This window comes from Neolamprologus multifasciatus, chromosome 7 (genome assembly GCF_963576455.1).
Source record: "Neolamprologus multifasciatus chromosome 7, fNeoMul1.2, whole genome shotgun sequence".
Lineage (NCBI taxonomy): Eukaryota > Metazoa > Chordata > Actinopteri > Cichliformes > Cichlidae > Neolamprologus > Neolamprologus multifasciatus.
Window position 1 is genome coordinate 6,779,446 of NC_140445.1, and position 13,983 is coordinate 6,793,428.

Below are 13,983 nucleotides of genomic sequence, written 5' to 3' on the forward strand. Positions count from 1 at the left end.
GGTGCAGAGAAAACGTTCCATAGCTATTCATGTCATCTGCTCCTTCCATTGATCCACAGGTCTTATGGTTGTGTCTCTTCACTGGAAGCTTCAGTCAACAGCCACTTTATTAGGTACATCTCTGCAACCTGTGCAGTCCGATACTTTTCCAAAATCCTGAAAAATCAAAAGTTGATTTTTACTTTATGGAATGATAGTCGGTGGTACTGATGCTGAAAAGAGATATTTTATCCACTCCATTATCATACATAATTTTTGTTTTTATCTTAAAATTATAAAAGTAAAATATACGTAGTTGCAATGTTCTTAATCTTCTCACATTTCACATTGAATACACTGGCCCAGTAGATATATTTTATCACAATAATTAGCAGAGGTATAGAGGTATTAGAGTAGCTTTGCATGATTCACACTTTAAAATAATCCTTATTTATCTTATACTGGGCATTGGAGTAGGATTTCAGTTAATCCACTATCTGAAACAAAGACTTTTCGCTCCCCTACCACTCAAGCCGGTGTCTTCAGATTGGCTGTCTCTAGCAAGCAAATTATTTTAACAGCAGATGGGCGGAGCTTCTGGAGCTGTGCCTGAGATGACAATACATCTGCTCTTACAGGAACCGTAGAGAGCCAGGATTTCTGTTCCAATTTGGAGCAATCAGAAGTCGCAGGTTATTTGTGCAAGTAACAGATTACTTACACATGCAATGACATAATTTGACATTTGGACATGTTTAATATGAGCGTCCTGGAATCTAGGACACACATACAACAGAAAATTGTTTATCTGTGTGAGCAAGCTGACTCTACTCAACAATGTTGTGTCACCCTGACCTCAGTTAAGGAACATATAAGGCATGTCAGTTATAGTCAAGACATTTCAAAATATACACTACATACTGATTTTTCTGCACTTAATCCCATGTAGTGTGGAGCTAGCATAGGGAAGTGCCGTCTTTGTGAATGACTTTTTCTGTTGCAGTGTGGAGGCACTTCATCACAGTCGTCCTCCTCTCTCTCCCCCTCTGTGTCTTTGTGTCATCCAAAATTATAGCCGCAGGGTCATAAACTGGTCTTGAGCTTGTTTCTTGTGGCTCAGCGCACTCTGTAACATGCGGAAGTTGGCGTGGCTGAAATGTGGGAGGCGGGAGAAGAAAAGAGTTTCTCTCCTGGAAATAGCAGTGTAAATAGCCAAGATTCGTTTTCGATTGGTGATGTAGGCATTAAGAGCTAAATTAACAAATATGTGGTGACAGAGGTGCGTCTAGAGGGAGGGCCTTGGGTGTCACTGGCTCCCACCCAAAATAAAAGCCCACTCCACAAACAGTGACGTTGAAGTGGAATGGAGGATGGATAGGCCCATAGTGGAAATGTAATTTATTACATTCACTTTAAATACTTTACTAAGGTACAAATTTGATTATACCTGTGTGTTTTTTAGTATTTTCTTCTTCCTGCTTCTACTCCAAAATGTATCTTTTGTCCTCCATATTATTTATTTTATGCTAGTTTTTAATCATTTTACATACTTAATTTAGATTTTCAAACATAGACAAACCTACCCAGCAATATAAAAAGAATTCAAATTGTATAGAGCTGGAAAATTAATTAATTAATAAAAAATTAATTAAAATTCATCAATATTTATGAACCAGTAATATAATGTATATATCATCTTTATATTTTGTTGCAGTCAACTCATCCTGCTGACTGTACTTTGGTGTTTTTCTTTCTTGTCATTACAATTTTTAATTTGTCAGTGAATTTGTTCATAATGAGTATAATAATACATAACTGATTAGATTATATTTTTGCTTTGATTTTATTCTTCAAAAATATGTTTTGTAGCTTCAACGTTTCCCTGTCAAAAGTACCCGAATTCATCTATGCAGCAATTTATGCAGTTGATATTAATTTTAAGTACTATACAGCATCAAGAGGAGTAGTTGTACAGTCATTTTAATTAAAATAGACTCCATTGCCGGCCCCACCAACTCTACCCGGCACAGCTGGGGCATGCCCTGGTCATGTCACACATGGAAAAAGAGAGTTGGTACTGCTACACTGCAAGGCCCAGTCCAGGCGGCAGTGACCCTGCTGGGAGTGATGCATGTGCTGATGTTGCTGTCCAATTCTCAGCTGGAAGCTTTACATCATAAAGGTGTTACCTTTGGTCCTGAAACACAGACAGCAACTGTCACATACCAGCTTGCCCTGAACATAGCATGAGGCAAACTGTGTGCTCTGCCTGCCTGTAGCATGTCTTTAGCTTCACTGGTTTTTAGTTGAGAGTCAAAGTTTGGTACTTGTTGCCAACAAAATGTCAGACTGGTCTCCATCAGTGCTAACCTTTGTCAGAGGCTCTGTCCATAACTTTTGATGGGCTGAATTTCTTAGCATATCCAAGAGGCGTAGGGTGTCAGATTCAGTGGACTCATCTCTGCTTTTTGCAGATGATGTGATTCTCTTAGGTGTATCAGGTGGTGACCTCCACTTAGGCTACATCCAACCTAAATGAAAACGCATCGTTTTCTCTCCGTTTGGGCCTCCAGTCCACACTGAGACGACGTTTTCGCTGATGGAAAACGCAGCGTTTTGAAAACGCTCCCGAAAACGCATACATTTGAAAACGGTGCTCGCGTCGCAGTGAACAGGAGCCCCTTTTTGAAAACTATGACACATTTTAGTCATGTGATGCAGTCAAGTGACCAATTAAAGTTATATACAAGGGCATTATACAGCAGTTGTTTTGTTTGCTCTCAGTTTTGACAGCCCTATTAAAGATTAATATCAGTCTGTACATGCTTCAGAAAGCTTTTCTTCAAATTCTTTAATTCTCACTTGCTTTTGCAACTTTGTACTTTTGTGTTACTCGCAGCAACAACTCCACCTCAGTGTTAGTCCATTTAAAAAACTCGGTGCTTTTCCTCAACATTTTGCCGCGACATTTCAAAGAGCTGGAAAGTAAAGAAGCGGCAGACAGAAATGAGGCAGGTCGAATAGTCTTCCGTTTCACGCATGTGCAGTACCGGAACGTAAGCTTTTTCGGCTGTTTCAATGTAGACGCACAATTCTGTGAAAACAACTGAAGTTGATAGTGTGGACGCGGAGCGTTTTCAAATCTATCCGGTCTAGTGTGGATGTAGCCTTACACTCAGGTGGTTTGCAGGTAAGTATGAAGCACTAGGATGGGAATTAACACCTCCAAGTCTGAGGAAGCCGTTCCCAGCTGGAAAAGGGTGGAGTGCCTACTCTGGGTCAGGGATGAGTTGCTGTTGATCTCAAGATCTCAAGGTCTTGTTCACGAGTGTGAGGCAAACAGGGTCGGACAATGACAGAAAGATCTTGTACAGGTGTGTTGTGAAGAGAGAGCTTAAGATAAAAGCTAGGCTATTGAACTACAAGGATCAAATCTACATTCCTAGCCTCACCTGTGGTCATGAGTGACTGAATAAATAAGACTGTGTTTATTAGTGGTTGAAATGAGTTTCCTCTGAAAGGTGTCTGGGCTCAGACCTAGAGGTAGGGTGCAGAGTTTGGTGCTTAATGCTCAGTGCAGAGCTACTCCTCCTCTTCATTTAAAGGAGCAACCTGAGGTGGTTTGGATGCCTCGTGGATGCCTAATAGGTCAGGTCCTGTCTGGTGTTTATAAATATAATAAAAAAACAGCAGGAATAATATTTATATTGAAATGAGTGAAACCTCAGTGATACCAGAATCAAAGGACGGTAAATAAGCTGTTAAGTAATAACGTGAAAATTTTAAAAAAGGGTGTGCAATAATTTTTTAACTTTGCCTTGATATTAGTATAATAATAGTTTTCATTATTCACTACAATTTCATTAATCACACAACTAATTTGCTCTTCTTTTTTAAATTTTATTTCTGCTGACAGTAATTTATTCTCGGGGTCCCCAGAGACTTCACTTGGTAGTCTCTGATATGTAAATATGTCAGTATTAACATTCTTTTTAGGATTATGATTTTTTTGTCATAGTCCTTGATATTATCATTATGAGGTTTTTTTTTTAATCTAAAAACGTCCCACTCACTACTGAACAATGTTTAAATTCTTGTGCACCCACACATTTGATACCACCTGTAAGAGAGCACAGGGCTGCACACGAGCGAGAAAATCAAGCCTAGTTGTGTTTTTTTCCACTGTGGAGGAAAATAAACTCTGTTCCTGGTTCCCCACAGTGTCCTGAGCCACTTGATTTTTTAAAGAAAATGCTAACAACGCCCCTGCACAGTTAGTTGTGATGTTAGATTTCTTTCTTTTTTCTTTTTTTTTATGCAGTTGAGCAATAACGAATTAATTTGAAAACAAAAGCACCTGAATGGCTAATAACCGGATTAATAACCGGAAATAGGTGCATTTTTAAAAGGTTTTGACGCAGGAAAAATACATTACCGGCATTTTAATTTTAATTATTTCTTTTTTTCCTTTTCTTTTTTTTTCTTTCGCACTTTTGTTAGTCTATCAGGAGGTCAGACACGGTTATCGCTGTGTTCTCGGCGTTTTGACGCAGGTGGAAAAGACGCAGATTTGCATTACGGGAAAGGCCGTTGTTCTCCCTTCAGCCACGGCAACCAGCACGCGCAAGCGTGGAGAGTTGAAGATAAATGGACTTTTCACGCACACTTTGGGAACTCTCATCGCATTATTCCCAAAGCAGGAAACTGATAACCAGAATGTTAGCAGTAAGGTGAGCCGTTAAAATGTGTTTTCGTTGTATGGACGAAACATTAAATTTTAAACCACCGACACGCTCGTCTCCGTTCATTTAATTTTGTATTTATTCATTTCTCAGTGATGATTTCCTTTTTTCCGGCCTTTCGGCTGAAAACCTGAGGCGTCACAGTTCTTATTATTTCAGTGTTCGTGTGATTTTAATATGTCGACAGCTTTTTAACAAATACAATTAAGAAAACAGAGTAAATAAAATAGGAAAACGCAGATAAATACAGCAGCGGGCCTTAAAAGCTGCAGTCAGACATGATTTATTGGCGCGCGGGGCGTTCGTGCGCAACCGTTTAAATTAGACCGTAACCCCGCCCCGGTTTGTACTTAAACACAAAAAAAGAAGAAAAAAAAGATAAATTAGATGTTATAATAATTTAATATTGTCTAATAATTTTAATCCGTGTAAAATGCTGCATTTATTTTCAGTCTGGAGGAGGAAGGTTGATTCGTTTCTATTTAAAGCAGACTCCGGGCCTCCTTTGTCACAGGTGAGTTTATTCTTTACGAAATATTTAAGTCGTCTTCAGAATAAAATGCATTTTAATTCTGCTTGATTAAATGCATTCAAAATAGCTACTGTATTGGCCTGTCAGCAATAAAATAGACTTATGGTTTGGGCTGTTGTCTTTCAACAAATAGTTAGAAAATTATGCTTGTTGAAGATTTTTGTTCCCAGATTTTTTTAAATACAGGAAAAACACGTGGTTAAAATTTTATTTTTGTGCGACTGAGGTCAAAGTTTGGCTTTATTTGTTTGCATCAGAGTGACTGTTCAGTAGATGAATGAAGTCAGAGGGTGCTTTCCCTCATCACCTCCTGACTCCACCCCCTCCACCCTCCTCTCTCACACACACAGACACATGCACAAGCTCAGAGAGTGGAGGGAAAAGAGGGCTACTCCTCCTCACTCCTCCTCACTCCTCTTTCTCCATTCACAGAGAAAGCTCTGAGCTCCTTCTTGAATGGACCCCATCTCTCCGAGCCAAAACTCGTTTACTGCTGTTGTGGACGAAAACTGAAGATCACCACTGATCAATCTGTCTGTTTTTTTTTCTTCTTTTTTCTTCTTCTTTTGCTGAGAAACTTGGCTGCAGAGACTTTGCTGTGTCGCCATGAACTTCTGTACTTCTGTCAGACTTGATGAGTTTCCAGAGCGCCTGTGTGTGGTGTCGTAGACGACTGATTCAGAGAAGAGCTGAGAAAAAGAAGACGTACTCCTTAAAGTGACTGAAAGACTCCCAAGGATTAAGAAGGTGGACACAAGGAGACGGATCGAATTTAAAAATAGCCTTCCTTTATCCCAGTTCTCTCCCCTGGACCGCGATGGGTTCAGATGTACGTGACCTAAACTCCCTGCTGCCCCCGGTCCCGGCGGGCCCCAGCCCTGGCTGCCCGGCCCTTCCCGTCAGCACGGCCCCTCAGTGGGCTCCCGTCCTGGACTTCCACACCGCCCCCTCCCCTTACACCTCTCTGGCTGCTCCCCACTCTTCCCTGGGGGCGCACTCCTTCATCAAACAGGAGCCCAGCTGGGGGGCCGCTGGTGACCCCCACCACCACGAGGCAGATCCCCATTGCCTCAGTGCTTTTACCGTCCACTTCTCGGGGCAGTTCACGGGGACTGGGGCCTGCAGGTATGGTGCGGCGTTCGGGGCACCACCTCCTCCGACGGCCCCGAGCCAACCGCCACCCGTGGCCGCCCCGCACCACCACCAGCCCCCCAGCAGGATGTTCAGCAATCCGCCATACCTGACCAACTGCATGGACACGCAGCAAGCGGCCCGCAACCAGACAGGTAGGGTATGAGTCTGGGTGTTAGAACATCACCAATTTAACTGTCAATTCTTCTTTCACAAGAACTTTTGACAGATGCAGCTTGAAGTCTTGGTATCATTTTTTTAATCATTCAATTCGACATAAATCTTTTCTACTTTCTGCATCAGAAGGTGAAGGTCACTTTTCTATAACTTACCACTTTTTTTTTTTTTTACAAATTTTACCTCCTGTATATGCATCTGAAGTTCACTGACAAATCTGTCGGTCATTAGTACATCACCAAAAATGATTTCATGTCGTTTAAACCAGCTGACGTGTTCCTTCTCTGGCTCGAAATCTTGGCTCGGCCTGATACGACCAAGCACGTTACAAACACTGACATCTTCTTAAAAGCGCACACAAGTTGTAGAAAGGCGATCCAGCTAGTACTCTTACACAAGACTCCTGTTTGTTTCTGAAAAGGTGGCGTTAAAAACATTCGAGCTGTAGGCATTAACGTTTAAGCCACAGATGTGTGTCCTGTGCAAATGGCCCATTAAAACATCACATCCATGAACTTCTTCGGATCTTTTGCTGATCTTGCTTTTAATCGCTGAATTTTTTTTAATAGGGTTACAGTAATTATGATCATTCTTTTCTTTTGTGTCTGACGCCCTTATAAGTTAATTTTTTGAAGGTTTACTTTTTATATAAAATAACATGTCGTGTGTTACTCATAATATAGCTCTAAAAATATCATAATTCCAGGTGCAGTGCTTCATATGAAAATTTATATAAAATTACCGTTTCATACTTTTTAAGGTAAATAAAATTTTGTCTGAAACGTTTTAATTCATTTACAAAATCTGATTGTCAAGCACAACAGTATTTTGCTCTAATAAATGTCAAAGATTTGGCAATTGCAATTTATAATTCTTTAAACATCTGCTTAATATGTAATAAATGCATGACTGCAGCAACGTGCATCAGCATGATCCACTTATAATTAAATTCGAATTCGTAATTTCTGCCATTGGAGTCGAGGGTTTTTCACATCTCAGCTTAGTCGTGGTTGTTTTATTTAATTTCAATTTGTGTTTTATTCTGAGAACAAAAACACTTTTCTTCTTTAAGAACATCTTTAAACATTTTTCCATTATTATTTTCATGTTCGCATGTAAATTATATAAAGTTTCATTTTTTTCTGTGAATTTTTCTGTGAATTATGTTCACCTGAACTACGCTTTGTGCATCATCTCATTTAACCAGTAAAATCCGTCATTTTAACCAGACTAGAGTTCACTAATTAACAATGAGCTCAAGCGTGTCCAAAGTCAACAGTGGGATTCATACTTTCTGAGTATCACACCCTAAACTTTTGTTTTTGTAAATGTTCATTTCAGGCAGAAAGATTCATCTGTTAGTGATTACCCAACTGATTAATTAGTAATAACATGCTTATCAAGCAGATCGTTTAGAAATAACACAGCAATCAAAGCGCCAAGCCGACCTCTAACCCGTTTTTATCTGCTCCCCGCTGTGGCTGGACGAGCACAGACAAACAAACCAACAGCAGGACTCGGGTCACACAGTAGAGCGTGATAGCACAGTGGGGTCACACAGGGACCATCACACACACTCACACACACCGCTTTTCTGTTTTTCTGTCACGTTCTGACGTTTTTCTGCGATTTGAACAACAAAACGAACAAAAAGTAAAAGAAATTTTAGCAAAACACTTCAACTTTACAGCACAACTTTTACTGTACTTATTGCCATATATTTAACGTTTAGCTAACACATAAATACATACTGACGATCACCTAATATGTAAAGCTGATTTCCACAATCATCCATTTGAAGATTTATTTACAACTCTGAGTATTAAAAAAAGAAGAAGATAATATGGGGTATTTCCAGAGTTTTCCAGCTGACCTCATCTCTTCTCACCTCAGTGCTAGACTTCAAGGAGGCAACAAAAGTGTCCCAATACATGGATGAACACACACACGCTCAAACATATGCAGAGAGAGAAAACTCAGACAGGGAAGAAGACGAATGGAGATGTTTAATGAGTTTTTTTCTCGTCCCCCTCCGCCTCTCCTCTCAAGCACCGATTTACAGGGTAAAGTCGGTGAAAGTGCTGTATTTTAATTAATGAGGCGTGCATGTGAGAGATAATGTGTGTGTGCGTGCGTGCATGGGTGATTTATGGGAGTGTGTCGTGCCCTTTAGGCCAGTCTAAGTCATGAGTCAGGTCTAGTCTGGGGTGTCGGGCACGGATCTCTCTCAACAGAAGTGGGTGTGTTTGAGTGTTTCTTTGTTTTTTCTTAATAAAACTAAATTTATTCAAGCTGAACTCGCAGTTTAACTGTGTGGATATTATGCCAGTGGGTGAAAATAAGATTAAGGCTGCTTAGAGTAAAGAATCGAATGCAGAATAAAGTCATAAATGAGGCTAATTCAAATTTTCTGTAACTTTATAAAAAAACGAGTAAGGGAAGCTTAAGTAACGTTTACCATGTCTCATGTTTTACGTGTAGAAACAAAGAAAAACCCATAAATCTTCTTCACCTCCTTTTTTCACTGGTTTTATCATAACTTGAGTGATTTATTTTCATCTTTTAAAGCAGAGAAAATACATAAATACAACCCAAGTGCCCGAGCCGGTCCTCTAGATCATAGTCTGGCCTGCAACGTCCTAAAAAGTAGAAAAAATAAGTAAATAATAATTGACATAATTATATTACTGAATCTCAAAATCTCAAAGTAGGATGATTGCAATGAGTCTGTACTGCTTTTTAACGTATGTGTGCAAAGCAAACTTTTCTCTCGCCTCACACTGATGCGTGAACATCTCTGCCCGGTGCTTCACATTTCATGACTTTGGCTGACTTTGATGGTCTTCATCATAAATGTTACCCTGATCTTTTCCTCTTTTAGTGATCTGTGCTGCAAGACTCTCAATAATAAAAGTAGCAGCATTGATGTTCATGAAAATGAGCATCATGTATGACCATCGTTTCGTTCAGTGATTTTTTTTAGTCTATATTCATTTTGCTTGTAGCAGGATATATGCTGAAATGGTCATTTATGAGGATTGTTTTATTAATCTTATTTCTTCATCGCAATAACAAGAAAAAGAATTTTTTAAATATAGAAAATTCTTGTGTTTAATCAGTAATGAAGGCCTTGTGATAATCTTATGAGTTTATTATAAGTCGTTTGTTCTGCATGCGGCTCTTTACTTTACCTTTATTACCAGATTCACAAATGCAGCTATGTTGTTGTATTTAGTTTCATGTCATCGTGTTTCACTGTTATGGATTTCCGCCTGTTTTTATGTATTTATTTCTCTTTCTGTGTCGCAGGTTACAGCGCAGTTGCATTCGATGGAGCCGGTAATTACGGTCACACTCCTACACACCACAGCTCGCAGTTCTCCAACCACTCCTTCAAACATGAAGACGCTTTAACTCAGCAGAACACGATGGGTATGTGCGAGTGTGGCTTTCGGCGTGCCGATGCGCCCTGTGAATTCAGTCTCTCCTGATAAATGTCTCAGCATGTAAACAGGAGTTTTCTTCCTGAGATTCATTTATCAAAATTTTTTTGTTTTGCTTAAGAAAGTTAATTTTATTCTATTTATAGTTAAAATATTTAAAAAACCTTTTAGTTTTTCTAACCCCCCCCCCCCCCCCCCCCCCCCATATTAATATATGTGCTCAAATGGTAAACATTTTTTTTTGTTTGTTTTGGTGTCTTTTAGTCTTCTGAAATAAACAGACTTATATATATACACACATATATATCTCTATTTGCAGGGAATTGCAAGGGAAAATTTAAATGACTCATAGTTGTTACACTTGCTGTTTTTTTTATTAATACACAATTATAATTTTTACAAATAGTTTTGTTGCAAGCTTATACCAAAACACATAGTTACATAGTTGCTGCAGGTCTTTTGCCTTTGTAGGACAACTGCTCAGATAACATTTGTGCAGATCCAAAAATGCATTATTTTTTTCATCTTTCTCAAAACAACAATCCATCAGAGTCTCTGCCAGTTGGAACAAAAATAGACATTTCAGTGCGTTTTAATTCTGTGTGAGTGCACAGCTGTGTGTATGGCAGCCCAAAGGCCCTCACCTAGGGAGTGTCTTGTCCCCTATTCTGGTCCCTCGGCCCTGACCTTGCACGTCGGAGGTATAAATCAGCCACATCCTGACTGACAAACCCCTTTCATCCACCCACTTCTGTCTTTAATCCCTCCCCTCTGTGTGGTATTTGTAAATATTTAAATAGTGGTGTTTTGTGGACCCGGAGCTGTAAATTTTCGATGATTTTTACAGCAAAGATTACGCCGGGAATTAGAGTAGAGAGAGGGATTTTTCAGAAATGTCAAGGGAGCCGTTGACGGAGAGAGAAAGATCTTAACTTTTGAAGAAATCTGAGGGAAAAGAGAGACCACAAAAGAAACACTGCTGAGGAATTTAACCTTCACATTATGTCTTTTTTGTTGTTGCAAAAGCCACATTTTTTTTAATGTATAACTACCCACATTATATACTGTATTGTGTGTCTGTGTGGGCATTATAGGTGAGCAGCAGTATCCTGTACCTCCTCCTGTCTATGGGTGTCACACACCTTCAGATAGCTGTGCGAGCAGCCAGGCTCTGCTTCTGAGGAACCCTTACAACAGGTAACACTCACATGCCTCATGCACTGCACTGCGCACCCACCGAAATCATCAAATCTATTTTTACACCAAACTATCAGCAGCAATTAAATCTGGAAATACTTCAGAAACCATTGTTGATTGTTTTTGTGTTGCACTAAATTCAGTGAAAGGTAGCAGGATGCAGTTCTTAACAGGATGTTCACCTTCAGGACAGGTCTGCCTGCCATTGCAGTTTCCTTCTTTGCTTTTGTTCTGCTTCCTTTAGCAGCTTCTTGGTTGTTTCGGCTTTTGTGCACCCATCAGAGTATTTAAGTTTTCCCCAAGTGATGTGAAAATCCTCAGTGTATGTATCGTCGTGATTAGTCCCCTTTTAATGCAACTGAACGATATCAAGTAACGGTGTTAGGACGTTCAGAAGGAAAGCATGGGCCGATTTACTGATTGTTTAAAATAAAGAAAGTCCTTTATGTTTATTCTGTGAGGGTAATTGTCAGTGATTTACTGTCTATCTTTCTGGGGTTTTAATTGCTGTGAGACACTCTGGTGTTTCCTCTGAAGGACAGATGACGTCCAAGCAGAATTCGTCATCAAGCGCAGTTACATTGTGGCAAGATGCGAAAAGGCTGAGCTTCTTCCACACTGAGTCTTTCGTAAGATCCTCTGGTTCTAAACTTGCGACTGTTCTGACATCATTTTGCAACATTACCGAGAGTTTTTGATTCAAACAGCGCAGGGCTTTGTGCTTTTATAATGACTTGCAGAGTGATCCACATTAATCTTTACGATATGAATCAGCTCGTGTTGATACAGCGCTTACATTTAAGTTAAAACTGTTTGTTTCCATCCAATAAAAACGAAAATGAAGAAAATAAAGGAAATGTCTTCACTGACAGCAGACTGCTTCGCATAAGGTTAAATCACATTAAGCCATTTTCCAAAAGCAGTGATTTGCTGCAGTAGATGAATGACTGGAACACTAGAAATATTTCCACTCAACAAGCCGCTGAGACGAACCGAAGCTATAAGCCTGTTTTCTTGTCATGATGGGCAGTTTACCTTCTTTCATTGCTTTCCTAGTGGGCTTTGCAGCATTTAATGAAAGGACTTTTTAGCAACAGTGTGCAAGACTCGCTGCAAGTTTGACAGGGTTTATAAAGAGCCAACAGTTAGATAGTCAGAAACTGTTCTGGGACTTTTCACTTTAGATTAGATGAGCTGTCCAGTGTGACGTCCAAAACATGACTGGTGCAGTGACTTTTTTACCCAGTAGTTCCTTGTGGGACCCTGACAGGTCTCAGCACACTGTAGTTTGACTTGGAAGTTTTGTATTTGTGATAGCCATGGTGACTGTGTTCACACCTATAATCAATTTGACAAAAGTACCAAGAGAAAAAAAGCTTTTCCCGCCCTGTTATTTATGGGTGTCAGTAATGATGTTCTGTAGCTTCTCCTGACTCAGTTCAGTCTAAGTGAATATTGGTTGAAACATGCTCTTATGTTCCAAGCAAAGACAGAAAATAAGAAACTTAACAGCTGGGGAAAAAATCAAGCTCTTCCATGATCATCTTGGTTATAGTGGTGAAGATGGAAAATGAGAAACGTGCTGCCAACATGTCGTGATAAAGCATGAGCACATTTTGAGCTTAGAGACCTTGTCTTCAACTATATGGGTAAAAACACTGGGCCACCTACACTTTACTGTGGCTGCTGCCATGAAGCTCCTGGTGCGCAGTGTTTGTACTGATGTCAATGCCAGAGGAGGTTTGAGCACCTCAGCGCTCGGTGACCGCACCCTGTGACGCTGACTGCTGTTCCCGTGGTCGCTAAATGCTTCACTTTGCAGTAATACTTATAATATTTAGGGGGAAGGAACTTCATAAACCGACTTGCTGCTACGCTCACTTCCTATTTCAGTACCACACTTGAATTCAGTGAGCTCTTTAGAGTTTACAGTTGTTTGGCTGACTGCGTGGCCAGGTGTTTGATTTTATACAGCTGTGGCAATTTGGACTGAAAACATCTGAATTCTAAGATTAGAAGTTGTCTGTCCAATATCAATACTCTATTTGGTATGTTTTTACATACCAAGTATGCAATTTTCTGCATGTACACATAGACATGTGAGTCTGCTCCTCCACCAACAAGTATTTCACCTTCAGCCACACCCAGACTTAACCTTTAATCCCATCCTTTACTCCCTCACTCCACCCACATTCCAGAAATAAAAATTATGCCCAGTTTCTTAAAAATGTAGCCATTGTGCCCATTTTGTACTTGATAATTTACTGCAATTATTGTAAGTCGGATAAGTACAGGAAAAAAAAAAGGATGTTAATGTAAATATTCCACTTCAGGAGAAAAGCCTTCATCACAGAGAGCTACCTGTGCAGCTCTTTTACAGATGCATTTAAAAACTAGCGGCAATAAGCTTCCTCTGAGGTTAATACATGAACCATTTTTAGTAGGTATGTCTCCTGGCTGTGTGCTCGCTAAAGTTTTTCTTGTTCTGATTTCTAAATATAACATTCTTCACATGCCATTGCTTCAGTGTTCGCCATCGATGGACCAACGTAATAAATTCTCTGTGAATATCACAGCAGGGAAAGTTTTCTGTGTGTGTCTGTGTGAGTGAAAGAGAGAGACGTATGGTCATAGGCTGTCCTCAGAATCTCCCTGTGAGGGACGTCTTAATCATAAACATAACTGATATCCACTCGAACGCCCTCTCATAGCTGGGAAGGCTCATATGAGTCAGTGGTCTAATCTCACAGCCTGGTACCAACAGGCCTGTATTTACTCTGCA

The 13,983-nt window shown here is 39.9% G+C and overlaps 1 protein-coding gene across 4 annotated transcripts in view; it reads left to right on the forward strand.

The window, feature by feature from the left end:
* wt1a (WT1 transcription factor a) overlaps positions 1-13,983 on the forward strand; it is a 64,069-nt gene that overhangs the window by 32,622 nt on the left and 17,464 nt on the right. For all 4 annotated transcript variants that reach the window (XM_085167465.1, XM_085167466.1, XM_085167467.1 and 1 more), the window contains exons 4-6: positions 5,174-6,539; positions 9,871-9,993; positions 11,099-11,201. In XM_085167465.1, the coding sequence (XP_085023591.1) occupies positions 6,071-6,539; positions 9,871-9,993; positions 11,099-11,201 (695 nt within the window). In that variant the 5' untranslated portion in view covers positions 5,174-6,070. The remainder of the gene's footprint in view (positions 1-5,173; positions 6,540-9,870; positions 9,994-11,098; positions 11,202-13,983) is intronic.